Here is a 22,775-nt window from a genome sequence, read left to right as displayed (position 1 = left end):
ACAAAATTCTACCGTTTTGAGACAGATAACAAATAACTGTACATTTTGAGCGCCCATTTTCAAAACCCTAATACAGTAAACCAGAGTTTTTCGACTTTATTGTGATACTCGTACTATATTATATTATATTTTTGAAATTACAGGATTTAACGCAGGTATTCAAAGTGTTTTTTGATGTGCCTTGATATGAGGTTTTGTTTCAATTTGAAAAGGCAAATTTTCCACTTAACGATCCAACTATTTAAAACCGATAAGAGAAAAAGAGAACTTGTCTTGCACTGAACTCGCAGGAGGCCTTCTACGACTATTAATCTCAAAAATTTGTGTGTCTGCTTCGAAATACAATAATGAATGTAATTCTTATTAAGAATAGAATATCATTAGCAAGTTTTGTGTTTTGTTTGGTTTTTTCTTCTCTAGACTTCATTAATTTTCACATTTTAATAGGTATGTAAAATATATGTATAAGCGAATTACTTCTTTGTATATAGTTACTAATTAAACGTGACTACAACACAACGTCGAACGCCCATCAAGCAGAGGCACAGCCTAACAGCCTAGTTGGACTTGCGCTTGGCCAGCTTCACTTCCTTGGCCCACACGGTATTGTTCAAGAACTCGCCGACCAGGTAGAGAGCCAATGTGAAGCCAATCACGGCCACAAAGAAGACAATGCGCTGCGGCAGCTGCAGCACCTCCAACACCGGATACACCCAGACACCGGAATAATGCTTGACAATGTGAATCCACACCAAGTAGGCGCCCATGAAGATGGTGAGGCCGGTGAGGCCCTTGCTGCGTTTGGGATAGGCGCGATATGAGGTAAACAGCTCCAGGACAATGAAGACAACAATATTGGTGTGGAGTATATGGTTCAGCCAGCTGCAACAGAAATGCATTCGTTAAGTGTTCATAGAACGAAAACGCAGCTTTACTCACCTGGGAAAAACGGGGTCCAAGACTTTGGGGAAGACGAGTTCACGGTCGATGGCATACAGCGACCAAAAGGTGACACCCACATTGAGAGCCACGGGGAAGGCGAGGGTGGCCATCAGCCAGTCCTTGAACTGGCGTATGGCAGGGGGCCGCTTGGGTGCCAGCTCATTTGTGCCCACAAAATCATTGACGAGCGAAACGATATAGTAGAGAGCCTGAATTATCTGTAAGTGGGTAAAGGCAAATGGGTGGTCAGACAGATACGTAAATATATGTGGCGTGTGTGTGTGATAACTACAGTCGAAGGGTTGTTCTGTTGAGTGGAGTGGAAGGAATTACTTCCCCCCAATCACGGTTGCGTGTAAGCGCATTATCCAATCGTTTTCAGATTAGATTCAAAGCGAGTTACCAACTGAACTTTAGGCTGTAATTTGTATGCACGAGAGGTTGCTTCGCTGCCTTACCGCATCCAAAAATGTCAGATATTTAAACTTCCCACCAAACGGATGATGCATCCTCATCTCAGGCTCGGTTGTGGGGAACTCCACATACGAATAATCATAGTATATGCCATAGGTGAACTGTACGGCGGCCGTTAGATGCAGCAGGGTCCTCAGGGCCCCATACACGCCACTATAAACGGAGTTTGCTCTAACTGCTGGGTTCATCTCTCAGGCAGTTAATTGATTTTTACACAACACACAACAAATCGCAAACGAAAAACAAGTATGAATGAATGGAAGTACGAATAATTTGGTATTTTTTTTTTTTTTTTTATAAATCATCGCAGGGATGATTGGATTTTGGTAATAATTTGGTATGAATGGCCGATCAAATATACCGTCAGAACATCGGAAATATACCAAAATATAAACCTTCTCCTTTTTAAAATATACCGCATATGTTACTTAACTTAAATATTCCGAAATTTTCCGAAAGATTGGATAATTTCCTTTTATTGGATTGTTTGTCAACTAATGTAAAAACTAAAAAAATAAAAACAAAAAAATTCGTATAAAACGGAATATTAAATGCCGATATACGATAAAACAAGATTAACCCACTTAATACCCCTATATTTAAACAGGTGAACGACTTGAGTGAACCATGGAAAATTTTACCGTTTTGTAAATGTATCTTTCTGAATCATCCCTTTCTTCCTCTTTAGTAGCAAATATTGCCACGATATCTTTTAGCTGAACTGCGCTAATGTTCTTCCAGTTTTATAAAATTCGAGTGTGTACGTAAACCCCCCTGGTCGACAATGGGTTAACGGTCTTTTTGCTGATCTCGGAAATCATATTCCCCTATTTTAATATTCCATGTAATATTACCAGCTAGTTGGGGCTCTCAGCACTAATACTATAATTTTAAACGACTGACGAATTGATGGACGAATATGTTTTTCTTACCGCACAAATAAACGTTAGGAACTTGAACTTTCCGGCAAAGGGAACCGTATTGGGCATCTGAATGTTGTGGAAGATGTACACGCCATAGCTGAACTGCAGCGCGGCCGTCAAATGGAGCACTAATTGCACCGCCTTATTGAAGCCCGGTGATGTGGAGCCTTTGCTCTTCGACTTTGTCTTGGGTTTGGCCATGTTAAACTTTCGAATGTCAGATACGTACTGATTAGCGGCCCCAGTCCAGCTACCAACAGCAGTTGCAGTGGTATGTATGTATGTGCATATGTATGTATGTATGTATATGTATTCGCACTGATAAGGTTAGGGTGTGCGTGTGCTTATCTGTCGCCACCGCCGCCGTGGTACAAAGTATGAATTGACAGAAGTTGAATTGATAACTTGAGAGCAGTGCTTTAATCTGGCCAAAGGGAGGCGAAAGTGGAGCCATCTATGAATAGACCTGTACATTTATTTATGACAATAGCTGCTCGCAAGTAACGGCAACTATCGATTCCATTGAGTGCCCGCTGAAGGTCAAGGGGCAAGGCCAACTCAACTAAAAGCGTGGCTGCGTCATTAAAGGACTGCTAACTGCTTCTTTTTTTGATTTATCGATTGGTCGCTGATAATTGATTCGATGTGAGGTTATGTCATGCTTATAAATACAAATAAAAGTTAGATTTCCGCCTCCTCATCGGTTTCGCCCTCGGAAGACTCCAAATTGATTTCGGTCAGCTCCTGCTCCTCCACGCTACCACTGCAGCTGTCCAGATCACCGGTCTCCATGGCAGGCGGAGCAGCCATCAACTCTGGCCGATCTTGGGACTCTTTGGGACTGTCCGCAGTTGGTCCCTGCTCGAACATGGGATTGTCAAAGGATCTCTCACGCACCTCATCGCTGCCGGGATCGTAGCCCATGACAGTGACACGATCCACACCAGAGCCAGCAGCACCGACAGCCTCATCATTGTGGCCGCCACCAGCTGCGGCATTCTCGAAGCGATTGAAGAGCGGATTGCGACGCAGTCGGACACCCAAGTGATGCCAGCGCCAGCGCCAGCGACGTGGATCGTGTATCCATTGGGGAATGCGATTCAGGTGGGGATTCTCGGGCATAAAGTGGGCCAAAATGATGACACTCACAACGCCCACCAGGGCCATGCAGAAGAGAATGAGGAGAACGGAGGCAAAGCTGACATTCGGATTGTGGGGACGACCGGATGCCTTCAGCTCCACGCCCAGCTGCTTGGCCAGAAAGCTGCTCCGATTGCGATGCTCGGTGAGGAACTGCACGAACTCGACACTCCGCTGGTTGTAGCCGCCCCGATCCGTGACGATGGCCTGCAGGAAGCTGCCGTACTGCTCGGAGCTCACGTGATCCACATGCAGCTGAATCTTATCCTCCAGCTCCTGCTCCACCATCATTAGATTGAGTTCCGTTAGCAGAGTCCTGCGATCCTCCTCGGAGCAGTGCTGGCGGGGCATGGTGAGGACAGCGCCACAGATGAGGCAACAGGAGCCAAAGGGACGCACTGGCGACAGGCAATGTGGCGCCTCGCACTGCTCCTGAACGTTGTGGCAGACGGGCTCGATGAGGCGATCAAAGTCCTTGTGGCAGCCACACAACTCACCGCGATAGTACTCCACCTGAACGTCCCGAGCATTGTGGAAGAGAAATCTGCCCAAATCTCGGGCCAAGAGCTGCTCCAAGTAGAACTTGGAGATGGAGGAGCCAGCGAGGATCAGCTGACCCAACCGTAGGTGCTGCACATTCTCCAGATCGAAGGCGAGCGCAGCATGGCCCTTGACAATAACCTGCTCATCGTCGCAGGGCACCCGCTCCAGCTCCGGCACGGGGGAGGAGCCACTCTTCGAGAGATCCGCCCACTTCCAGGTCTGTGGGTCAAACCATTTGCTTGACTTGGGTGGCTTCAGGTGTGCCTTCCTCTCGTCACTGTCACACTTGGAGTTCCTTGCAGCGCCGAAGCTTATGGTGGACTCCTCGGCTATTAGGATGGCCCCATCCCGGGGCAAAACCAAGCCATCAATGGAGATGCTCTCTGGCAGTGGCAGAATGGCCGGAAAGTGTGTGGGAAACACCACCAAATCCTGCGGACAGGGCATGTACTCATCCACCCAAGCGCTGGGACTGTTGAAGTCTGCTCCACCGCTGTACCACTTGGTGGCTGAGGCCACTTGGCAGATCCCGAGCAACACCGACCACCACATGATGCCAACAGAATGGAAGTTTCAACTGAATTTTGTTGCCACAATTTCGTGCGTGTGTTTTTGGGGGCGTTTATTTAGATATCACGAGAGCGTTACCCCCACCCATTCCAGACGGAATATGTAGCTACAGACTGATGTAGCAATCAAGATCGAAACCTTTCAGCGAGAGCAAATAAACTAACCCAATGGGACAGGCACATCCAAACAAAATCGATTGTCGTAGGGTATGCGCAGGAACGGGTATAGCACATATTTTAAGCGGGTTTGTGCAGGTGCAAGGAATGGCTAGAGATTGAAAACATAATTTATAGGAGATTTCCTGGGTAATATATGTACCTATGGAAGGAAGGGAGAGAGAACTTCCAATCCCAAATGCCAACTCCAAACTCCACGAGTTAAGATCTTAAGTAATCCGTTTGAAAGGGTTCTAGATTAGAGATGAATTATGTTAAAACTTAAACTCACATCAAATAGTTTACACAAATTCTGAGAGCAAAATGAGTGGACTTTTCAGATCACTCGCAAACATGCCTGAATCCATAAATTCGCTTTATAAATATCAGACTAATAAATCGTTGGAAATCAACACAAAATCGAAGCAACACCAGCAATCCGCAAACACATCTCTGTACATATCTGTACATATGTTCCATGTACATAGAAAAATACATATCTTGGATCACTTTTTGCTCCAACAATGCAATTGTTTCGCACAAAATAGTTGAAGTTTATTTTTTTATTTTGATTGCGCTGATATAAACAATTATTCGTTCGTTCGTCTAGCGTTTACGGAGGCGCTTGACGGAAGCCATTGGAATGCCCCAAACAAAATATGGTACGAGCAGCAGCTAAAAAAGTTTCGAACCGGATGGTAATGGTAATGCTCGTGCGACTACATAAAAGCCATTTGCCAAGGAATATACATCTTTCGATATGAAGCACTTTATGCTCACAAGATCAAAGCGTTGAAAGAGAGACTGGCGGAGGAGGTGGAGAAGATTAATCAAGGGCAGGCAAGGTCGTTCAACAATAAACTAAAAGTACAAAAACTTTCCTGGCAGTACAAACCGCAATTGTTTTTATAATTTATAACCAAAACGTGTGCCGCCCGAATATCATTCCTGAATGAACGATTTTTGAACAAGAAATTTCGGCTAAATAATTGCCTTTCCCCGATGACAGACGGAGAGCACAGTCCGGCCACTTGGTGGCCGAGTGGAAGTGAGAAATGTGCAATAACCGATCGATTTTCTAAACAATTTTAACGATAAGTAAATACCATGGAGTCTGGTCTGGCATTCGTCAGTACCATAAATCTGTTGGTTCATCTGAGCAAATAAATATTGTGGCCCACAGGAGAAAGAAATCATTTCTCAGAAGATACAACGAGAAGTGCAATCGAAATGCAACGAACACAAAGAGGCAGAGTGGGGAGTGGCAGCATACAACTTGAATACAACCTCAATGAGCAGACAAACAAATAAGCATATGGCAGACATAAATGGAGGCGGCACAAATAATAACAATAATTCTTTTCTGCACACTTGAAATAACCAAAAGCTGGCCGCATTTCCGTCGCTTTTTTAATGCCCATAATATATGTATGTAAGAGGGGAATGGGGCTATATAAATGATCCATAAATCGACTCACCAGACACCAGTAGGACAGAAATTTAACCTTCTGCGGCAGAGAGTCCGGCACCAGGCGACGACTCGCTGTGGTCTTCAGCTTGTAGCTGCGTTGGATCTCAAAGTGGCTATAGTAGAGGCCGTAAGCGAATTGGCCCAGGGCACAGAGGTGTATGATTGTCACAAATAAACGCGACTTGTATAGCTCCACCTTGGTCATCCTGACAGCTATAAACGAAAGCCAAAGTGGGGAGGGGGAAACATCAGTTTGTCAGTTGCTTTTTGCATGAATAAAACAAACATAAAAAGCGGCTACAAGTTCGTGCCGAAAGGCCTTCCTCAAGTCAGGCCAAAGCGCGCACAAATTTAAATCAATATTTGCGTCACTGACATAAATATTTAAATCCACACAAAACTATCGTTCTTAAGACACACAAACACTAATTGAAGTTCCCTGTGGCTTTTCGAGTGTTTATTTTGCATGTTAATAACTTAATGGTGTTTTATGTGCCGTTAGGCACACAATTGTTGATTGTTTTAATTTTGATTTCTACTCTAAACAAATCACAAGTAAGCCAAAAGCAAAACGCACGCACGTAAAATATTTATTTTGTATCTGGAATTCACTTATTTGTATCCCCCCTGTTGGTGGTGTTGCTTTTGTTCTCCTCTTCGTGTCGGCGGCGGCACTACTGAACGTGAACTGAACGTGTGGAAAACTGGAGTCGCATTGTGGACCTGGCTAAATGTTACCCATACGCCGCGTTGGCCCCTACCCGTTGTATTGTGTGGTTGTACTTGTGCTGTTGCTGTTGCTTCTGTTTCGGTTTTGGTTTCGGCTTTTTGGTTTTGGTTTCATTATTCCTTTTCTTTTGTTGGTCGTGCGCATGTCCCGAATTGGGGAGCTGCGTGCCTGGGCCCTTTCCTTGTGCGTTGGGCCACATTTGTTAATGGCCAATCATCTGAATGAATCGCAACCACGGGGGCCGCATACTATTGCAGCTCGTAAGTTTGATTTCCACAGCAGACAAACAGAACGGGGGAGCATCATGCAGCCATATCAGCGCATGAAATCCGCAAACACGATAACAATATTATATCCTCTATATTTAGATAATATTTTAGTCATTGCGTCAAAGCAAGAGATAAGAAAAATAGCAAAGTCAGAGCAATTTCCAGTTTGAATAGTTAATGCCAGAGCGCGCAAATTCGATATATGCCTCTCGATTGCTAGTTAATCGAATTGTTGTGGGTGGTATGTCTGGTATTTTTCTGCATCTATTAGCAGCCATTTTCGGTGTTTAAATGGAGTTTAATTAATCAAATTAATTATGTAAAGTTAGCACCAATGAAAGTGGAATTCAGTTGAAAGTTTTCCCTACAATAGCACCACAATAATATAGGGTTTAGAAACTCCCATTAACATGTTTTTAAGTGTTCCTTGGACAGCAACATGCTGCCCAACATTAGGCACGGAATAAGCAACATTTAGTACCCCTAGTGGGAAGGATATCCTCGAATTGAGGAAATGTTGGAAACTAATATAAATTTATGTAAATAGGGTATCATAGTGCACTTACTATACTATATCTACCGGTTGACAAGCAACAAATTGTCAAATACGTACCAATCCATTCCCACTCACTCACACTCACAAAGGAATAATTAAAATGTGTAAGCCGGAGTCTAGCCCCAATTATATTGTAAAGATAGGAAACCTGCCCCTACTTATGTTTCCTTTCCCTTTCAGGAAACAATATAATTTCCTTTTTCTCTTTTGTTGTGCGCGCTATTTTTCAAATTTTTTAATGTAATTAGTTAATATACATGTCTCTTTTAATAACTTACAAACATTTACAAACTGTAGACAAAGCTCCCTTGCTTCCAGAAGGGCGATTTTAATGAAAAATTCAAATACAAATTAGTAAAATATAAGGTCATAAAGTATACAAACCAATAAAAATTAATATTTACAATGCGTCAAATTGATTCTTCAAACGAATTAAATTATTGTTTCTGTGTTAAAATTCTTTGCAAGCTGGTAATATCAAAGAGAACATCAAAATCGAGGAATATGATTTAAGATTACAGTATATTTACGGTGTATTTTTGAGGGTTTTCGGTATATTTCATCGATATTGCTATTGTTTTTCTTTCAAAATAATGTCGTAATTATCACAAATTTAAACTGCTTGAAATATTATCAGAAAACGAAATTACAAGTATTGGCTTTGCAAATCAAATAATAAGGGAACAAACTGAACATGTCGCTGACTTCAAAGATTACACTGGGCCTGGCGGTGACCGTTTCCAGCGCCATAATAGGTTATGTCCACTATAAACAATCCGAAGACCGGTAAGTGGAGTAGAATACGTTCGCTTTAGCTGAATGAAACCAAACTCAATGAACTGCACTCCAGCCTGAAACTGCACGAGGGTGTTATACGCGACGTGGAGCAGCAGCAGCGACGCAAACACGAGAACCGCTACACGCTGCAGCAACAAATTGACATGACAAAGCAATTGAAGGCACTGGAGGCCTCCGCACCGTCCCAGACTCAGTCCGAATCGCAGCCGGTGCAACAGCCCAAGAGCCCTGCAACCAATCTCAAGGCTAGTAATAAGGAGCCACCAAGCACAGATTCAGTTTAAACCACAAAATTGTTCAACGATGAAGTACAAAGTTGACGATACGGAACACACTGCAACATTTTTGGTGCACTTTTGTTTTGGCTTTGTTTTTGTATATAGTATTTACTCAATTTTTATTATTACGAATGTGTGTATAGTAATTACAATCCTAATGGGCGCTCGGTAAAGTATTTAGCAGGGGGTTTGTACATAGGTGGTGAAGACCCCTTTCTTCTAAATAAACAAAACAATCCGAAGGAAAATGAACGTCGAAATAAAATACACAAATCGGCGACTCTTGTCCGTTTTCCCCATTGCAGTATGCAACACGATGTATGAAGAAAGTCCAGAAGATTAATAACGACCACCACCTCCACCACCGCCGGCGCCTCCTCCACCACCTCCTCCTCCTCCGCCGCCGCCACCACCACCGCCGCCGCCTTTGCGACGATCCCTATCGTTGCCTCCTCGATCATTGCCACCGCCGCCGCCGCCTCTGTCATTGCCACCCCGATCGTTGCCACCGCCACGGTCCATGCCTCGTCCTTCATTTGCAGCTCTGTCGCGCTGCTCGTAGTGGCCGCCACCAACTCCATCGTTGCCATCGCGACGTCGGCGGGGAGAGCGTGACCCCCGGCTGCGGGAGCGGCGCGAACGTGGCGAGCGGGAACGGGAGCGGGCACGCCGACGCCGAGAATATAAATATCTTCGCAGCTCCCGCGAGATGGGCTTCAAGTGCATGAAATTGCAGAATCCGGAACGTGTGCACTCTCCCATCTCGTACTGTCTGCAGCAGGCTTCGCGGAAATCGGTGACCGGCGACAATTCCGAGTAGACAGGTCGGCCGCCGAACCAGCGATTGTTCAAGTCATTCGCTGCCTTTTCTGCATCGGCCTCGTTCCGGAATTTGATGTAGACATTGCCGACCAAATGGTCGCCCAGATTGTCGCACACATTCATCTCCTCGATCTCCCCGTACTTGTCCTCGCATTCGACGAAAACGTCCTCGAAGAAGTTGTCATAATGCTCCTGCATTTCCTCGTCTGATACATTGGCCACCAAATGCGACCCGTCCGCCGATTTGGCCGAGTTCTGCGGATTAACGTACAGATTCTGCAGGAGAACTGTTTGCGAAAATGTCGGCTTGTTGTGTATGCGGGAGCAGCGATCTCCATGACGGCAGGCGCCAATTTTAAAGTAGAACGAGCAGTTTACTCTGCAATTGCAAGTGCAAGCGTCAATTAGTCAAAAACACCAGGTACAGGAGAAGCGGAACCATGCTGACTTACTTGTCCTTTTCCGTGCCAAAAAAAAAAAAAAATGGATGCCAAATACTCCGCCATTACAGTGGAGCTGAAACGAAAATGCTGCTGGGAAACTGGTGTGCCTCAATTCGAGCAAAGGTTGATTGACGCGAGCTAATTTAATTCGTTGCCTCCCCTTGTTTGTAGTTTTTGCCAGTTTTTCCAAATATTTTCAGCTGCCGCACGTAAAAAAAGCAGCGTCTGGTTGTATTTTGCAACAGCGTTGCCAGCTCAGAATATTTTATGTCAAACTATCGATAAGAATAAACAACAGCACTGGTAAATAATTCAATATGTTAAAAATTAATCAAATGCAGGAAACACAAATATATGGGCTTCAAAGTAGCTTTAAAAAATGTTAATATTTAGAGAAACAGAAAAGGTTGAAGACACTATACTCCAAGCTAACTGATTGGATATAGCACTCCCGACACACTTACGAGCGGGATAGGAGGAATATCCATAACGGAAACGAAATGTATTGAAGAAATACGAAAATGCCATGTGTGCCCTCTTATGTACATTTATAATATTATAATATTATATATTACACTACATGATGTGTTATTTTCGAAATAAAACGTCGATAAGTGCGCTTATCGCACAAAAATGCAGTTCGATAAGTAGTATTCAAAGTCGGCATATATGTATCAACATGAAACAACTGTCCATGTATTGATGTATTGGGTATTGATGATACATCCCATAAAAATAGTAATTTTAATAATATAATCACGTGATAAACATATTCTCAACTTAGTCATATTGATATGTCGATAGATTCATTCATCAATCCACAATTAGCATCCCCAACTTCTAGAAAAGTCTGAATTTAGTATTTGGCGGTATATTTTTGAGGTCTGTGCGGTTTATTCTACTGTCACACTGTTAGCATCCAAATTTCTAGAAAAGTCGGCATTTTTTTTGCATTTTCTGTAACTTTTCGTGCGAAACAGCGTGTTTCAACAAGTCACTCACAAAGGATCCAAATCGATTGATATAAATCGGCAGAATAAAGAATGGACCAGGTAGGTGGAGTTGCTGGACAAAGGAGAACATCCTTTTTACAGCCTTTGGGCCATTAGCAGGTGAATGAACTCAAGGAAAAGGGCAACACGGCCCTGAATGCCGAAAAATTCGACGAGGCTGTTGCAGCCTACACAGAAGCCATTGCCCTGGACAGCCAGAACCATGTTCTGTTCAGCAACCGCTCGGCCGCCTACGCCAAGGCCGGGAAATTCGCTGAGGCATTGAAGGACGCCGAGCAGACCATCGCCCTGAATCCCACCTGGCCGAAGGGATACTCGCGCAAGGGCGCCGCCGCAGCTGGCCTGCACGACTTTATGAAGGCCTTCGAGGCCTACAACGAGGGTAAGTGGTTGAATCATACCGTCTCGGCCCAACATAACCTCACTTTGCCTCCCCCTTGACCGCTGCCCTTCCACCCCCACCAGGCCTCAAGTACGATCCCACAAATGCAATTTTGCTGCAGGGCCGTCAAGAGATCACCGCCTCAGTGCTCAGCTATATGCAGTCGCAGGGCGACATTCCCATGGACGTTGATCCACAAATGCCGCGGGCACGTCGGGCCCCATCGCCACCGCGCCGAACGAACGAGCCGGCAAAGCCAGCCGAGCCGCGGGTGGAGGACATGAGCGAGGACGAGAAGAAGAAGTACTTTGCCAAGCAGGAGAAGGAGCTGGGCAATGCGGCATACAAGAAGAAGGAATTCGACGTTGCTCTCAAGCACTACAATGCGGCCATAGAGCATGATCCCACGGACATTACGTTCTACAACAACATTGCTGCGGTGTACTTTGAGCGTAAGGAGTACGAGGAGTGCATCAAGCAGTGCGAGAAGGGCATCGAGGTGGGCCGCGAGAACCGCTCTGACTTTAAGTTGATTGCCAAATCGTTTGCCCGCATCGGCAACACCTACCGCAAGATGGAGAACTACAAGCAGGCCAAGATCTACTTTGAGAAGGCCATGTCCGAGCACCGAACGCCGGAGATCAAGACATCGCTCAGCGAGATGGAGGCCAAGATCAAGGAGGAGGAGCGCACGGCCTACATTAATCCCGAGAAGGCCGAGGAGGAGAAGGAGCAGGGCAATCACTACTTCAAGAAGGGCGACTACAGCAACGCCGTCAAGCACTACTCGGAGGCCATCAAGCGCAATCCCGATGATCCCAAGCTGTACAGTAATCGTGCTGCCTGCTACACGAAGCTGGCCGCCTTTGATTTGGGCCTCAAGGATTGCGAGACTTGCATCAAGCTGGACGAGAAGTTCATCAAGGGGTACATTCGCAAGGGAAAAATTCTGCAGGGCATGCAGCAGACCTCGAAGGCATCGGCTGCCTACCAGAAGGCGCTGGAGCTGGATCCCAACAATGCCGAGGCCATCGAGGGCTATCGCCAGAGCTCCATGAACTTCCAACGCAATCCCCAGGAGGTGCTCAAGAATGCCATGTCGGATCCCGAGATCCAGCAGATCCTCAAAGACCCGGCCATGCGCATGATCCTCGAACAGATGCAGAACGATCCAAATGCTGTGAAAGAGTAAGTTTTTCTACAACACATTCACTTGCTGGAAACAGCTTTCAATAATTAATTGATTTTTCTTTTTTTGTTGCAGACACTTGCAGAATCCTGCAATTGCCGATAAGATAATGAAACTGCTGGAATCGGGCATCATTCAGATACACTAGGCACTCCATATACATACACAAAACACACAGAAAACATATTGATAAACATTCAGGAGAAGAAAAGAAACCAATAATACGCATTATACGAACTTTATTGCACCTTTATGGCGCAAGCCTCTTAACTAAACTATCGTTTATCAATTTATAAAGAAGAGGGCAACACACAACAACAACAATTATCGCTAAACATTACCTTAGAAATCGCAACGCCTAAAACGCAGATCGACTATAACTACAACTAACTAAAGAAAATTATTCACAAAACACACACACACACACAACTAACGAAGTGTCTGCCTAGTTGATTTACGCAGATGGCTGAAGTGGTCTCCATCCGCAAAATCCTTATTTTCATACTACAATATATGCTGTAGCTTAGCTCTAAAATAAGTTTTTGAATGTAAAATAAATGAGTCAAAGAACGGTACGGCACACGAGTTTCCATTTTGAAAAGACCGCTTAAGTGTTGTAAGGTTCTCTGTTCTGTGTGCTATTTTACACCACTAATATCGGTGGTGCCAGAGTAGAAAAATGAGTTCATCGGTAGTGGGTGAGGGTATCTAGAAATAAAAGAAACGAAGTAAAATCAAAGAAATCGGTGATAAGTCAGACGATAATGATGATTTTTCTTCATTATCCGGTGTTTCTTGGCAAAAGAAAGGAATAATTACAATGTATAATCCTGAGGCTAACCCCAATTATGTTGTAAAGATAGAAGAGCTGCTTATGTTCCCGTTCCCTTTTCCTTCCAGAAAAACAATACAATTTCTTTTTCTCTTTTGTTGCGCGCGCTATTTTTCAAATTCTTCAATGTTATCAGCTAACATGGCTCATCCAAATCTTTCTCTGTTAATAGTTTACATACTTTACATACTGCGCGCACGCTTGTGTGAATTTATTTCAAAATAACAATCACACTCAAATCAAAGTGAATAAAATAAAATGCTTACATTTATATAGCCAAATAACCATAATGGCAGACAAAGCGCTGAAGTGTTCCTCTTAATTTTCAAATGTCTGTAATTTATCTGTAATTTGTAACCATTGAATCCTTCAAATTTCTGTTAAATATTAGGCTGTCATGGTATGTAGAAAATGTGTAGTAGTAATGTCATAAGGTCATTAAGGTATTTAATGAGTATTTAAAATGAGCCAAACTGATTCTTCAAACGGATTAAATTTTTTTTCCAGTGTTAAAAGTCTTTGCAATCGAGTAATATCAAATATAACATAAAAATCAAGGAATATGAATTAAGACTCCGGTATATTTGCGGTATATTTTCGAGGGTGCGATGGTATATTGTATCGATAATTCCGTGGTCACGCTTCTTCCAAAACAAAAAAAATGGTGTGCGATTGTGATTTTTGTCGTCCAAAAAGTGCCGTATAAAAATGTTTTAAGTTAACCCCACCAAACCCGGCCATGCACATAGAAGCAAAGTAACGAAATTTGACTCCATAATCGACAAATATCACACAAAACCATACGAATCCTGCACATTAAAGCCAACCATTTTTTTTAACCAGTGTGTCGTATTGCCGTTGTATTAGTGCCTGGCTGCGTGTGTGTGCGTGCGTGTGCTCCGCGAAATCGAGAATAGAAAGATGTGTGTGCTCCGGTAGTGGTAGTGGCGAGCTATAAGCGTGAAATTAACACACCACAAGAAAAAACGCGAATCGAAATTCAATAATCAAAACTAAGCCGCCGCCAGCTAACCTCCTCCTACTCCCCCCTCCCCCCCAGAGTCAAATAAAACAGCCAACAAAAGTGAGTTCCAAAAAATCGTCAACGCTCCCCCCTCCCCCTTCGCTACACAGGGTTGCCCAAGATGGCACGGACGGCATGGCCAGAGCGAGAGCGCTTGGCAACAAGCGAGAGCCGGGACGCCACTATAAGCGCTTACATGTGTACCGTACCTCTCTATTGCATATCGTACTATCTTTTTTTTGCTTTTTTGGGGCTGAGATCTCATTTGCTTAGAGCGTTAGAGAGAGAGAGAGCGCGAGAGAGTTGATTGGTTTGGAGATATCTTTCGTGGATTGTGCAGTTGTAGTCTTTTGGCTTGTGTTTCAAACTAAGATCTCCATGATAAATTATATTTTTAATGGAAAGTTTAGACGCTCTCTTATACCCTGTAATATAATTTGAGTTTGTAATTTGAGATTTCTCTGGCTGTGAGCCTTCAGATTTGTATTTTCTGTGTACGTCTAATGGGTGGAGATATCTCAGCCTTGAAGTAATAAATTTGTACATATATATTCAATAAGGAACAAAATGAAATCCTCCTTAATCTAATCACATTTCCCTTGCAACCAATTTCTTTTCTCGTCTTGCAGTGCAACCCTCACCGCTGCATTACTCAACGATGCGGCCGCAGGCTCCCGGATCGCTGGTCGATCCCTATGAGGATGAGCTTCGCATGGCGCCCTGGTATTGGGGGCCCATCACCCGGGAGGAGGCAAAGAACATACTGCACGGTATGCCCGATGGCAGCTTCCTGGTGCGCGATGCGCTCTCCAAAAAGGGAGAGTACACACTGACGCTGATGAAGGACGGGAACGAGAAGCTGATCAAGATCTGTCACATCAATGGCATGTACGGGTTCATTGAGAAGAAACTGTTCAATTCGGTGGTGGAAATGGTGAACTTTTACAAGGCCAACTCCCTGAATATGTACAACAAGACGCTGGACATAATGCTGAGCCATCCGATTGTGCGAACGTACGAGGAGGATGATGCCCATCCGCACGGGGATCTGGGGATGCTGAGCAACGAGTTTATACGCACCGCGCAGATGCTGCAGCAGCTGGAGCAGAGCCTCGACCAGAAGAAGAACTCCTTCAATGCCATTCGCGAGGAGCTGCAGGAGAAGAAGCTGCATCAGGGCGTGTTTGGGAATGCCGAAAAGATATTTCGCGATCAAATCAAACTCAACGAATCGGTGATGAAGACACCCGCCGGCGAGGGCGGTGCACCGGAAAGCGGAGGAGCATGCCCGCTCGGCTCAGCCGCTGGTACGGCTGGCCCCTCCGCCTCGGCGTGCAGCAACAATGCCAATACCCGACAGAGCCTCCAGGAGAACCAGGCCCATCTCCTGGCCCTGCTCGAAGCCATCCAGGAGAAGATGCAGCAGCTGAACCACTATATGGAGAGCAAGAAGAAGGAGGAGCTGCTGCTCGAGCGACAGATCAATGCCACCAAGCCGGAGCTGCAGATGCTGCAGTTGCGCAAGGACAAATACATTGAGTAAGTGCTTCTACCGAATCGAAACCGTTGACGTCATTCCCATATGTAAGCTCTTTCCAAGTGATTTGCTGATTAGCGTGAAGAAGCCCCAGCCCCACCAAGCAACAGACACACTCAAAGGAAAAAGACTTCTTCTATTTGATTGTGTGTGCCTCTGTCTGTGTGTGAGTGTGAGTGTCTCTGGCCTGGTCACTCGCCGGTATCATGCACTGCAGTTGGCAGTTTGCAGTTTGCAGTTTTTGTCAGCCGCTGAGGGAATGTTAATGCATAAAAATCATCATCATGGGTCGGTGGCTCGGTTCTGGCTGTGGCTCATTTTACACGCGGGCCAGCAGCGACGATGAGACGATCGCTCATTCCGAACAGTCCCAAAGTCTGACCGATACCGATGATAATGGCATAACATTGTTAACTGTTTGGCTTTGGTTTTGGTTTTGGCCACGCCAGCAGCAACAGCGCATTGGGGGTCTACGTGCCTGTAAAGCCTTTAACTGGAAACTCCTCTATATACTTAAGCATTACCCCCACCAACCCTATCATGCATATACATATTTATTTTATATATCTCTAGTTGGGGGCTATTGGTATCTTCTATCGCATATCGCCCCCTGCTTTTTGGGGCGGAATATCCCAATTCACCTTGGAAGTAGTCCACTACCCTCTCTTATCATTCATTTGATTAGAAAGTCTCTCGGATTATTTCAATTTCTTTGCGTGAAGGGTTCCCTTTATCATCGCTTGGCCATATGAAATGATAATATATAATATACGATTATATTCTCTTTCCTTTTTTTTTGCCACATCAAGGTCGTATTTATCGTAAATGGCAATTATTTTCTTTTTTGTTGCATTTCAATTGAAGACTCCAAGAATTTCTTGAGACTTTAAACGAGGAATCATTTTATCGCGGAAAGTTTTACATGTATTTGTATATGTTTTATATTGGGAATAATGTGTATAAAATTTCCAGGATTATGTATAGTTTATGGAGGGGTTTTATTGGGGTTTCTTTAATTTAGTTTTAAGGGAATTTCTTTGTTTGACATTATGGAGCATTGATACGGAGTTTCTCTCCATTCAAATGGTTATTATTTTCTCGCACAACAAAAAAGATTTTCTATAATCAATCTCTCTTAAGAAACGTATGATCTATCGATCAAATATCCTATTCCAATGGATCCATAATATTGCCTAATATTAATAAAGCTTTAAAGGTTTTTTTTCCCTAAATTCCCTTCGATATTTGTGCAAATATTTAACTCCCCTTACATTTATTTGAAACCAATTTGCTAACTTGATTACTTTGCGATTAGAAACACTTGTCCGCTTCTTTGTAGATACTACCAGCTCTCTAATTAAATACTTAAACAATACAACTATGATGCCGCGGCCTAGCAACAGTCATTTACAGTGTACATTGTACGTCATCGTTGGATGGTTTTTAGTAGCAGGCTCTCTCTTTAATGGGGAGTTTCTATGGGCCTTACCTAGACTGTGGCCCCGCCGACAAGCCAACGAATGACTAGTCCAAAAAAGAGGCAGTCTCCGGACGGTTAGATAAGGCATAGAGCCAAGCGACTTTTCGCTAAAGATAGCTCTCCTTATCAGGCTTTAAAAGTTTGCCAAGTTCTTAATAATTCCGTTCCGTTCTGTCTTCTATGTACTACACAGGGAAGACATGTGTATATATTAAATGAACTGCATATACATATGTATATTATGCTTTTATTTTGTTGTGCAAAAAAAAATCGCCAAGGTTTGTGTAACAAAATGCAAAGATTAGAGACCGTCATGGCGATAGGAAAACAACAAAAAAATACACAGTGGACATGGGGGGAGGAATACCACTTGGCTGGAACTGTGACTGGAACTGGGACTTCAATTGGGTTATACGATTAGATAGTAGAATGAATGAGTCTATCTCCTTGTGGAGGAGCTTCGTTTTCGTATCTTGATTTAGTCGCTTTGGTCGCAAAGATTTACGATATGATACGCGTAGCACAGAGACTGTTGCTTATCTCTTTCCACACGTGAATCACTTCGGATAGTCAGTCGCAACACAAAGAACCGAAGCCGGAGCCGGGGAGCCGAAGCCCCTCCCCGTTTTGATCGCCTGATCAGTGATGAGGAAACCTAGGGGTCTAGACGAGCGTAGACTCAACGGCGGCAGCGGCAACAGCAACGATTGGCAGTGGCAGTGGCAGCAGCAGCAGCGTCAGTTATCGTCGCAGTTTCGTGTCCAGTTGAAATTGCACACAGGGGGACTACTAGGCTTATATTTATTTGGAAGTTATTGTTAAATAAACACCAGTCGAAGAAGAGGTCTTTCGCTTTAATTCGCTGCAAGTGAAATTTGGCACAGGTTTTCTTTTGTTTAATCTAGTTATGTAAATGATTTATGGACATTTTATTGAAGAATTTTATATGCAAACTTGAAATGCACAAATCAAACAATCTCAGTAACCACAAACGTTTCTTTCTTTCTTCTTCTATTTGTAGGCGCCTGAAAGGATTCAATCTCACGGAAGACGATCTGAATGCCATACTGGAGATGGGTTTCGCGAATTGGCGGCAACAGTACGAGAATGTCTTGAATCTGCCACACAGAAACGAGACCTACTGGTTCCTGAAGGATGCCACGCGTCGTGATGCCGAGGAGCTGCTTCGTGGCGCACCTTCTGGCACCTTCCTGATCCGTGTGCGCAATGCCGGCCACTATGCGCTGTCGATTGTGTGCAAGGGCAATGTTCAGCATTGCATCATCTATGAGACGGAGAGTGGCTTTGGCTTTGCGGCACCCTACAACATTTATCCCACGCTGAAGAAGCTCGTGGAGCACTATGCGACCAATTCGCTGGAGGAGCACAACGATACGCTGACCACGACGCTGCGACTGCCTGTGTACTACTGGGAGCAGAACAGGGCACAGATTCTCGAGGAGTTGGAGATGGAGCGGGAGCAGGAGGCAGCGGCATCGTCACAGACATCGCTGGGCAGCAGCAGTGCGCCCATACCGACGCCCAGGGTACGTTCCGATCAGGATCAGGTGGATGGTGGTGAGACTGAGACGCCACCGGCCTCCATTTCGCCATCAAACTTCAGCACATCGCAGTAGGCATGCCCCTTAAAATCTCTCCCGCCCTCCCTTCCCCACACACACACACACATTTACCTCCCTCACAGGCTAGCTATCGTTTCTATTGTATCTAAATCTATCATTCTCTCTCTCTCTCTCTAACCTCTCGCGCTCCGCTCTAAAGCTATATATCTCTCTATCTCTATGTGTATATACGATATATACATCATCTATAATATATATATATATATTCGTATATGAATATTTTGTTGTCGTGTGATGGATGGATGGCGTTGCAGTCCAACTGCTTCGGGGACCATCCGCAAACAAAGAGAAAACCCAGGCTCCAGAAAAGTAGTTACAGTGTTTTGGTGATCATATAGATGTTGTTTAAACTATAGACATATATGTATATATATGCAATATATAAATATATGTGTGTATGTATGTGTGTAAGCCGCAAAGGCTTGCTAGAAGCCCTTAAAAGCCACAAAGGAAATCCACACTTTTTATATGCATAAATAAAATACATAAATATGTATGTACATATGTCGATATATGGTATATATGTACATATATTTGTGTATCCTTTTTTTGTAATACTGCATTTCGCGTGATAATTGATAAGTCAAGCATCTGTTGTATCTGTTGTAAGCCCCTGCCCCACACCCTTTCCTGCTCCTTTAATTATATTGTTATCACGCTGCGCGTTGTCGTCATCATCGAGTGGGAGGGTTAATATATATATTTATATAGTGTATAGTATATATGTATGTAGGGGAGGGGTAGCCCTCTGAAGAAATTCTACGATAGTTCTTCAAACCATTTTGTTTCGTGTGTTCATGTAAATATATATAAAGTACTTGCGGAAACAAAGGGGAAACACACACCCACACACAGAGAAATTTGTGAATTCAGGTTAAGGTTTTGATAACCATACAGCCCCTGCCCCCTCTCTCCTGCACCTCACACACACACACACACAGCCTGTGCCCGCACTGGGCCGTGGCTCTAATATTTGTTGTTATACTTATTATGATTGATTTTGATGTAGTTTTAAGTCAAATGTACGTATGTTTAAACGATGTGATCACTCGATTGTTGCTAAAATAGTAATTTCCTTTAAACAATATTGAAAAAATATATCTATAATATTTTTTTTTTACAATTAAGAACCCACACAAATACACAGAAACAGATTGGCAAAACAAAGAAAAGAATTAATGTACAAAAGGAATTCAACCCGAGAACAACAACTACAAAAAAATAAGTGCAATTGGCAAAAAAAAACGCTATTACGAGTTCTTTTAAACAACTTTTTATTAAAAGATAGATTTATGTTTGAGTGCAATTTCCGTTATGTCCAACAGATATATTCTCACACACACACACAATATTGAGTGCAATTTCTTTATATGATATCGATAATTATATAGCCCCCCCCTCCCGTTGTTGTTCCCATTTTGTTCTCTTGTGCCAGCCTTAATGTTCGTTCGAGCTCGATCACCTCTTTCGTGCTTCCTGTTATGCATTCTCCTTTGGCTTCGCTTTCGAAATCGAATCGAATCGATCATACATTCTCCCCTTGGCTAATCGAAATCGTAATCGAATCGATCACACACCCACACACACACACGCGAGCGTCTTTCAAATATTTCTCTTTATAATATATAAATTAACAATTATTCTCCACATACTTTATGCCTATATGTAACTCCTAATTTACGTTTAATTTATTTAACTTGTAATTTGTGTGTTTCATACAATTTTGCTTAAATTCTATGAGATTTCGGCGGATCGGATCTCGTACGTTGTAGTATTTTTAAGTTTTAAAATTAATTCTCCATTTTTTAAATTGCGTTTCAACAAAACAAAAGAAAACAAAAAAAAAAGAGAAAAAACCAATACGTAGAAGAACCAGATTAAATGTATTCTAAAATATGATTGATGCGCAATCAATCATGCTGATAAATGATGATGACGTTTTTTTGCCATACCCTCAATGTTAGATGGAAATATTTGTGTATTTTGTGAATTTTTGTTGTTGCTTGGTTTGTGATTTCCATCCTCTGACCTCTGTCTCTGCGATTTTCACTGGTCTGCACTTTTGGCGCAGACCGGAACCAGAACAGAACAGAGGAGGAATATAAACTTGAAAGTAAAAGAGAAAGAAAGGAGAGAAGAAACGAAACGAAACAAAACGAAGAAGAGAAATGAGATGATGAAGAAAACAAATGATAAAAACTAAATGTGAAACGAATTGCAAATTTGTTGTATTTTTTTATATGAATATATACTGATATATAGATATATATATATATGATATGATGTATCTGTACGAGTATAACCCGCATACATGCCCATTAAATATGTATGCTATTAGAATGCTATATGTTGTAGTTCATAAGATATATGTTGTAGATCTTTAAGCGCTAACAGCAACAACCACAACAACAACAACCACAACAACAACCAATTTTTGTAGTAGTTTTTTAAAAGAAACAACGAAAAAGAAAAACCCGAAAAAAATCAAAAAATCTAAGTATGTATTTGTATTTGTGTCTAAAACCGAATGTTCGTAAATAACACAAAAACAAAAGAGGAAAGAAACAATAATAAAACGAATGAAAACAAGAAAAAGTCGTCAGTGAATTGAATTGGATCGGGATAAACATCAGACAGTTCTGAAAATATTCTACCAAATAATAATTCGGATTCGAATAGGTAATAAGGTATGGTATTTTTTTTGCTCGCTATTCTCGGTATTGAGTGTCGTCTTTCAATGAACGAACCCTCCTCCCATCTCCGGCAGTCATCGCCGTCGTCGTCGCCCGTCATCCAGCGATGCATTCCGCTGAGCTTGCCGAAAAGTCGAAAAATCACGCGCTGGCCAATGGAACTGTATGAACTACCACCAGCCAGAGCATGCATAACAGGAGTGGTGCCACCGGTTCAACATATGGAGTGACGCCTTAGGGAACTACTAGTGTATCTGACATCTTAAGGAGTTCGGAAAAATGCATAGCCCAAGTCTCTTCTTTAGTGGCAATCTCTGGAGAAAGATATATGACTTTACTTCGGCATTAGGTGTTGAACACTTTCCATCGCGTATCTTCACCTTTGTACATCAGATTCTATTTCGAATTTATCCGTCAGTAAAAGGTGATTTCATAAGGTCAAAGTGCCAGAAGGTGCAGCAACGTCATGAATAGCCACGTAGTCGCAAGCTACACACCGAAGAGGACACGGCTCACGTGTCGGACATTTAAGTTTGGATATCCTCTTTGGGTATATGCTACGTACTTATGTATGTATTTCGTTGCAGCTTCAAGAAAGCTGATCCCTTATTGAAATTGTAAGCACATGTCGTACATGCAAAATGATGCATCATCAAGATTTGGATAAGAGATTCGGCAAAGTTATTTTTGGCTGTAATCCTAAACAAGAGTTGAGCCAAGTAAAGGAAATGGATAGCATAATAATTATGTGAGATATACTATGTAGTAGCTTAAGAATGAAAGGGGAATTTTCTCTCGAAGAGCGTGTTAGACAGGCAAAGTTTGGAATATATGTACGGGTTCCTGATCAACATAAATGTTCTGTGGA

The 22,775-nt window shown here is 43.1% G+C and overlaps 6 protein-coding genes across 9 annotated transcripts; 3 read left to right on the top strand and 3 right to left on the bottom strand.

The window, feature by feature from the left end:
• Positions 1 to 86: 86 nt before the first annotated feature.
• LOC117900002 (androgen-induced gene 1 protein) lies at positions 87 to 6,431 on the bottom strand. 3 transcript variants are annotated; one of them, XM_034810175.1, is made up of 3 exons: positions 6,226 to 6,431; positions 940 to 1,160; positions 87 to 882 (listed from the first exon to the last, which is right to left on the bottom strand). In XM_034810175.1, the coding sequence occupies exons 1-3, from the start codon at positions 6,421 to 6,423 to the stop codon at positions 558 to 560; spliced, it is 744 nt and encodes a 247-aa protein (XP_034666066.1). In that variant the 5' UTR covers positions 6,424 to 6,431; the 3' UTR covers positions 87 to 557. The 3 variants fall into 3 exon arrangements, with proteins under 3 accessions (XP_034666066.1, XP_034666064.1, XP_034666067.1); XM_034810173.1 differs by lacking the exon at positions 6,226 to 6,431 and adding an exon at positions 1,401 to 1,643; XM_034810176.1 differs by lacking the exon at positions 6,226 to 6,431 and adding an exon at positions 2,349 to 2,568 and having other exon boundaries at positions 269 to 882.
• On the bottom strand, positions 2,795 to 4,788 carry LOC117900000 (protein amnionless). Its single transcript, XM_034810171.1, has one exon. It carries the CDS (start codon positions 4,572 to 4,574, stop codon positions 3,021 to 3,023), a length of 1,554 nt encoding a protein of 517 aa, XP_034666062.1. The 5' UTR covers positions 4,575 to 4,788; the 3' UTR covers positions 2,795 to 3,020.
• Positions 6,432 to 8,358: 1,927 nt separating the features above from the next.
• LOC117901503 (protein PET117 homolog, mitochondrial) lies at positions 8,359 to 8,911 on the top strand. The gene is made up of 2 exons (XM_034812273.1): positions 8,359 to 8,559; positions 8,624 to 8,911. The coding sequence occupies exons 1-2, from the start codon at positions 8,468 to 8,470 to the stop codon at positions 8,853 to 8,855; spliced, it is 324 nt and encodes a 107-aa protein (XP_034668164.1). The 5' UTR covers positions 8,359 to 8,467; the 3' UTR covers positions 8,856 to 8,911.
• Positions 8,912 to 9,260: 349 nt separating this feature from the next.
• Positions 9,261 to 10,366, bottom strand: LOC117901502 (splicing factor U2af 38 kDa subunit; the record flags this gene model as incomplete). Its single annotated transcript, XM_034812272.1, is given in 3 exon segments — positions 9,261 to 10,050; positions 10,124 to 10,152; positions 10,154 to 10,366. Coding segments are annotated over 3 exon segments (843 nt in total), but the record flags the coding sequence as incomplete, so codon positions are not given.
• Positions 10,367 to 11,004: 638 nt separating this feature from the next.
• Positions 11,005 to 13,273, top strand: LOC117901131 (stress-induced-phosphoprotein 1). 2 transcript variants are annotated; one of them, XM_034811772.1, is made up of 4 exons: positions 11,005 to 11,166; positions 11,227 to 11,509; positions 11,593 to 12,697; positions 12,774 to 13,273. In XM_034811772.1, exons 1-4 carry the CDS (start codon positions 11,158 to 11,160, stop codon positions 12,844 to 12,846), a joined length of 1,470 nt encoding a protein of 489 aa, XP_034667663.1. In that variant the 5' UTR covers positions 11,005 to 11,157; the 3' UTR covers positions 12,847 to 13,273. The 2 variants fall into 2 exon arrangements, with proteins under 2 accessions (XP_034667663.1, XP_034667662.1); XM_034811771.1 differs by having other exon boundaries at positions 11,006 to 11,166; positions 11,224 to 11,509.
• An 892-nt stretch (positions 13,274 to 14,165) lies between these two features.
• On the top strand, positions 14,166 to 21,660 carry LOC117900656 (phosphatidylinositol 3-kinase regulatory subunit gamma). The gene is made up of 3 exons (XM_034811090.1): positions 14,166 to 14,614; positions 15,184 to 16,093; positions 18,593 to 21,660. Coding segments are annotated over exons 1-3 (1,527 nt in total). The 5' UTR covers positions 14,166 to 14,613; the 3' UTR covers positions 19,209 to 21,660.
• Positions 21,661 to 22,775: the final 1,115 nt, after the last annotated feature.

The sequence above is a fragment of the Drosophila subobscura genome, chromosome U, assembly GCF_008121235.1.
Source record: "Drosophila subobscura isolate 14011-0131.10 chromosome U, UCBerk_Dsub_1.0, whole genome shotgun sequence".
Classification (NCBI taxonomy): Eukaryota; Metazoa; Arthropoda; class Insecta; order Diptera; family Drosophilidae; genus Drosophila; species Drosophila subobscura.
The sequence above is the reverse complement of the archived record's forward strand: the minus strand, read 5'-3'. Positions and strand labels throughout refer to the sequence as shown.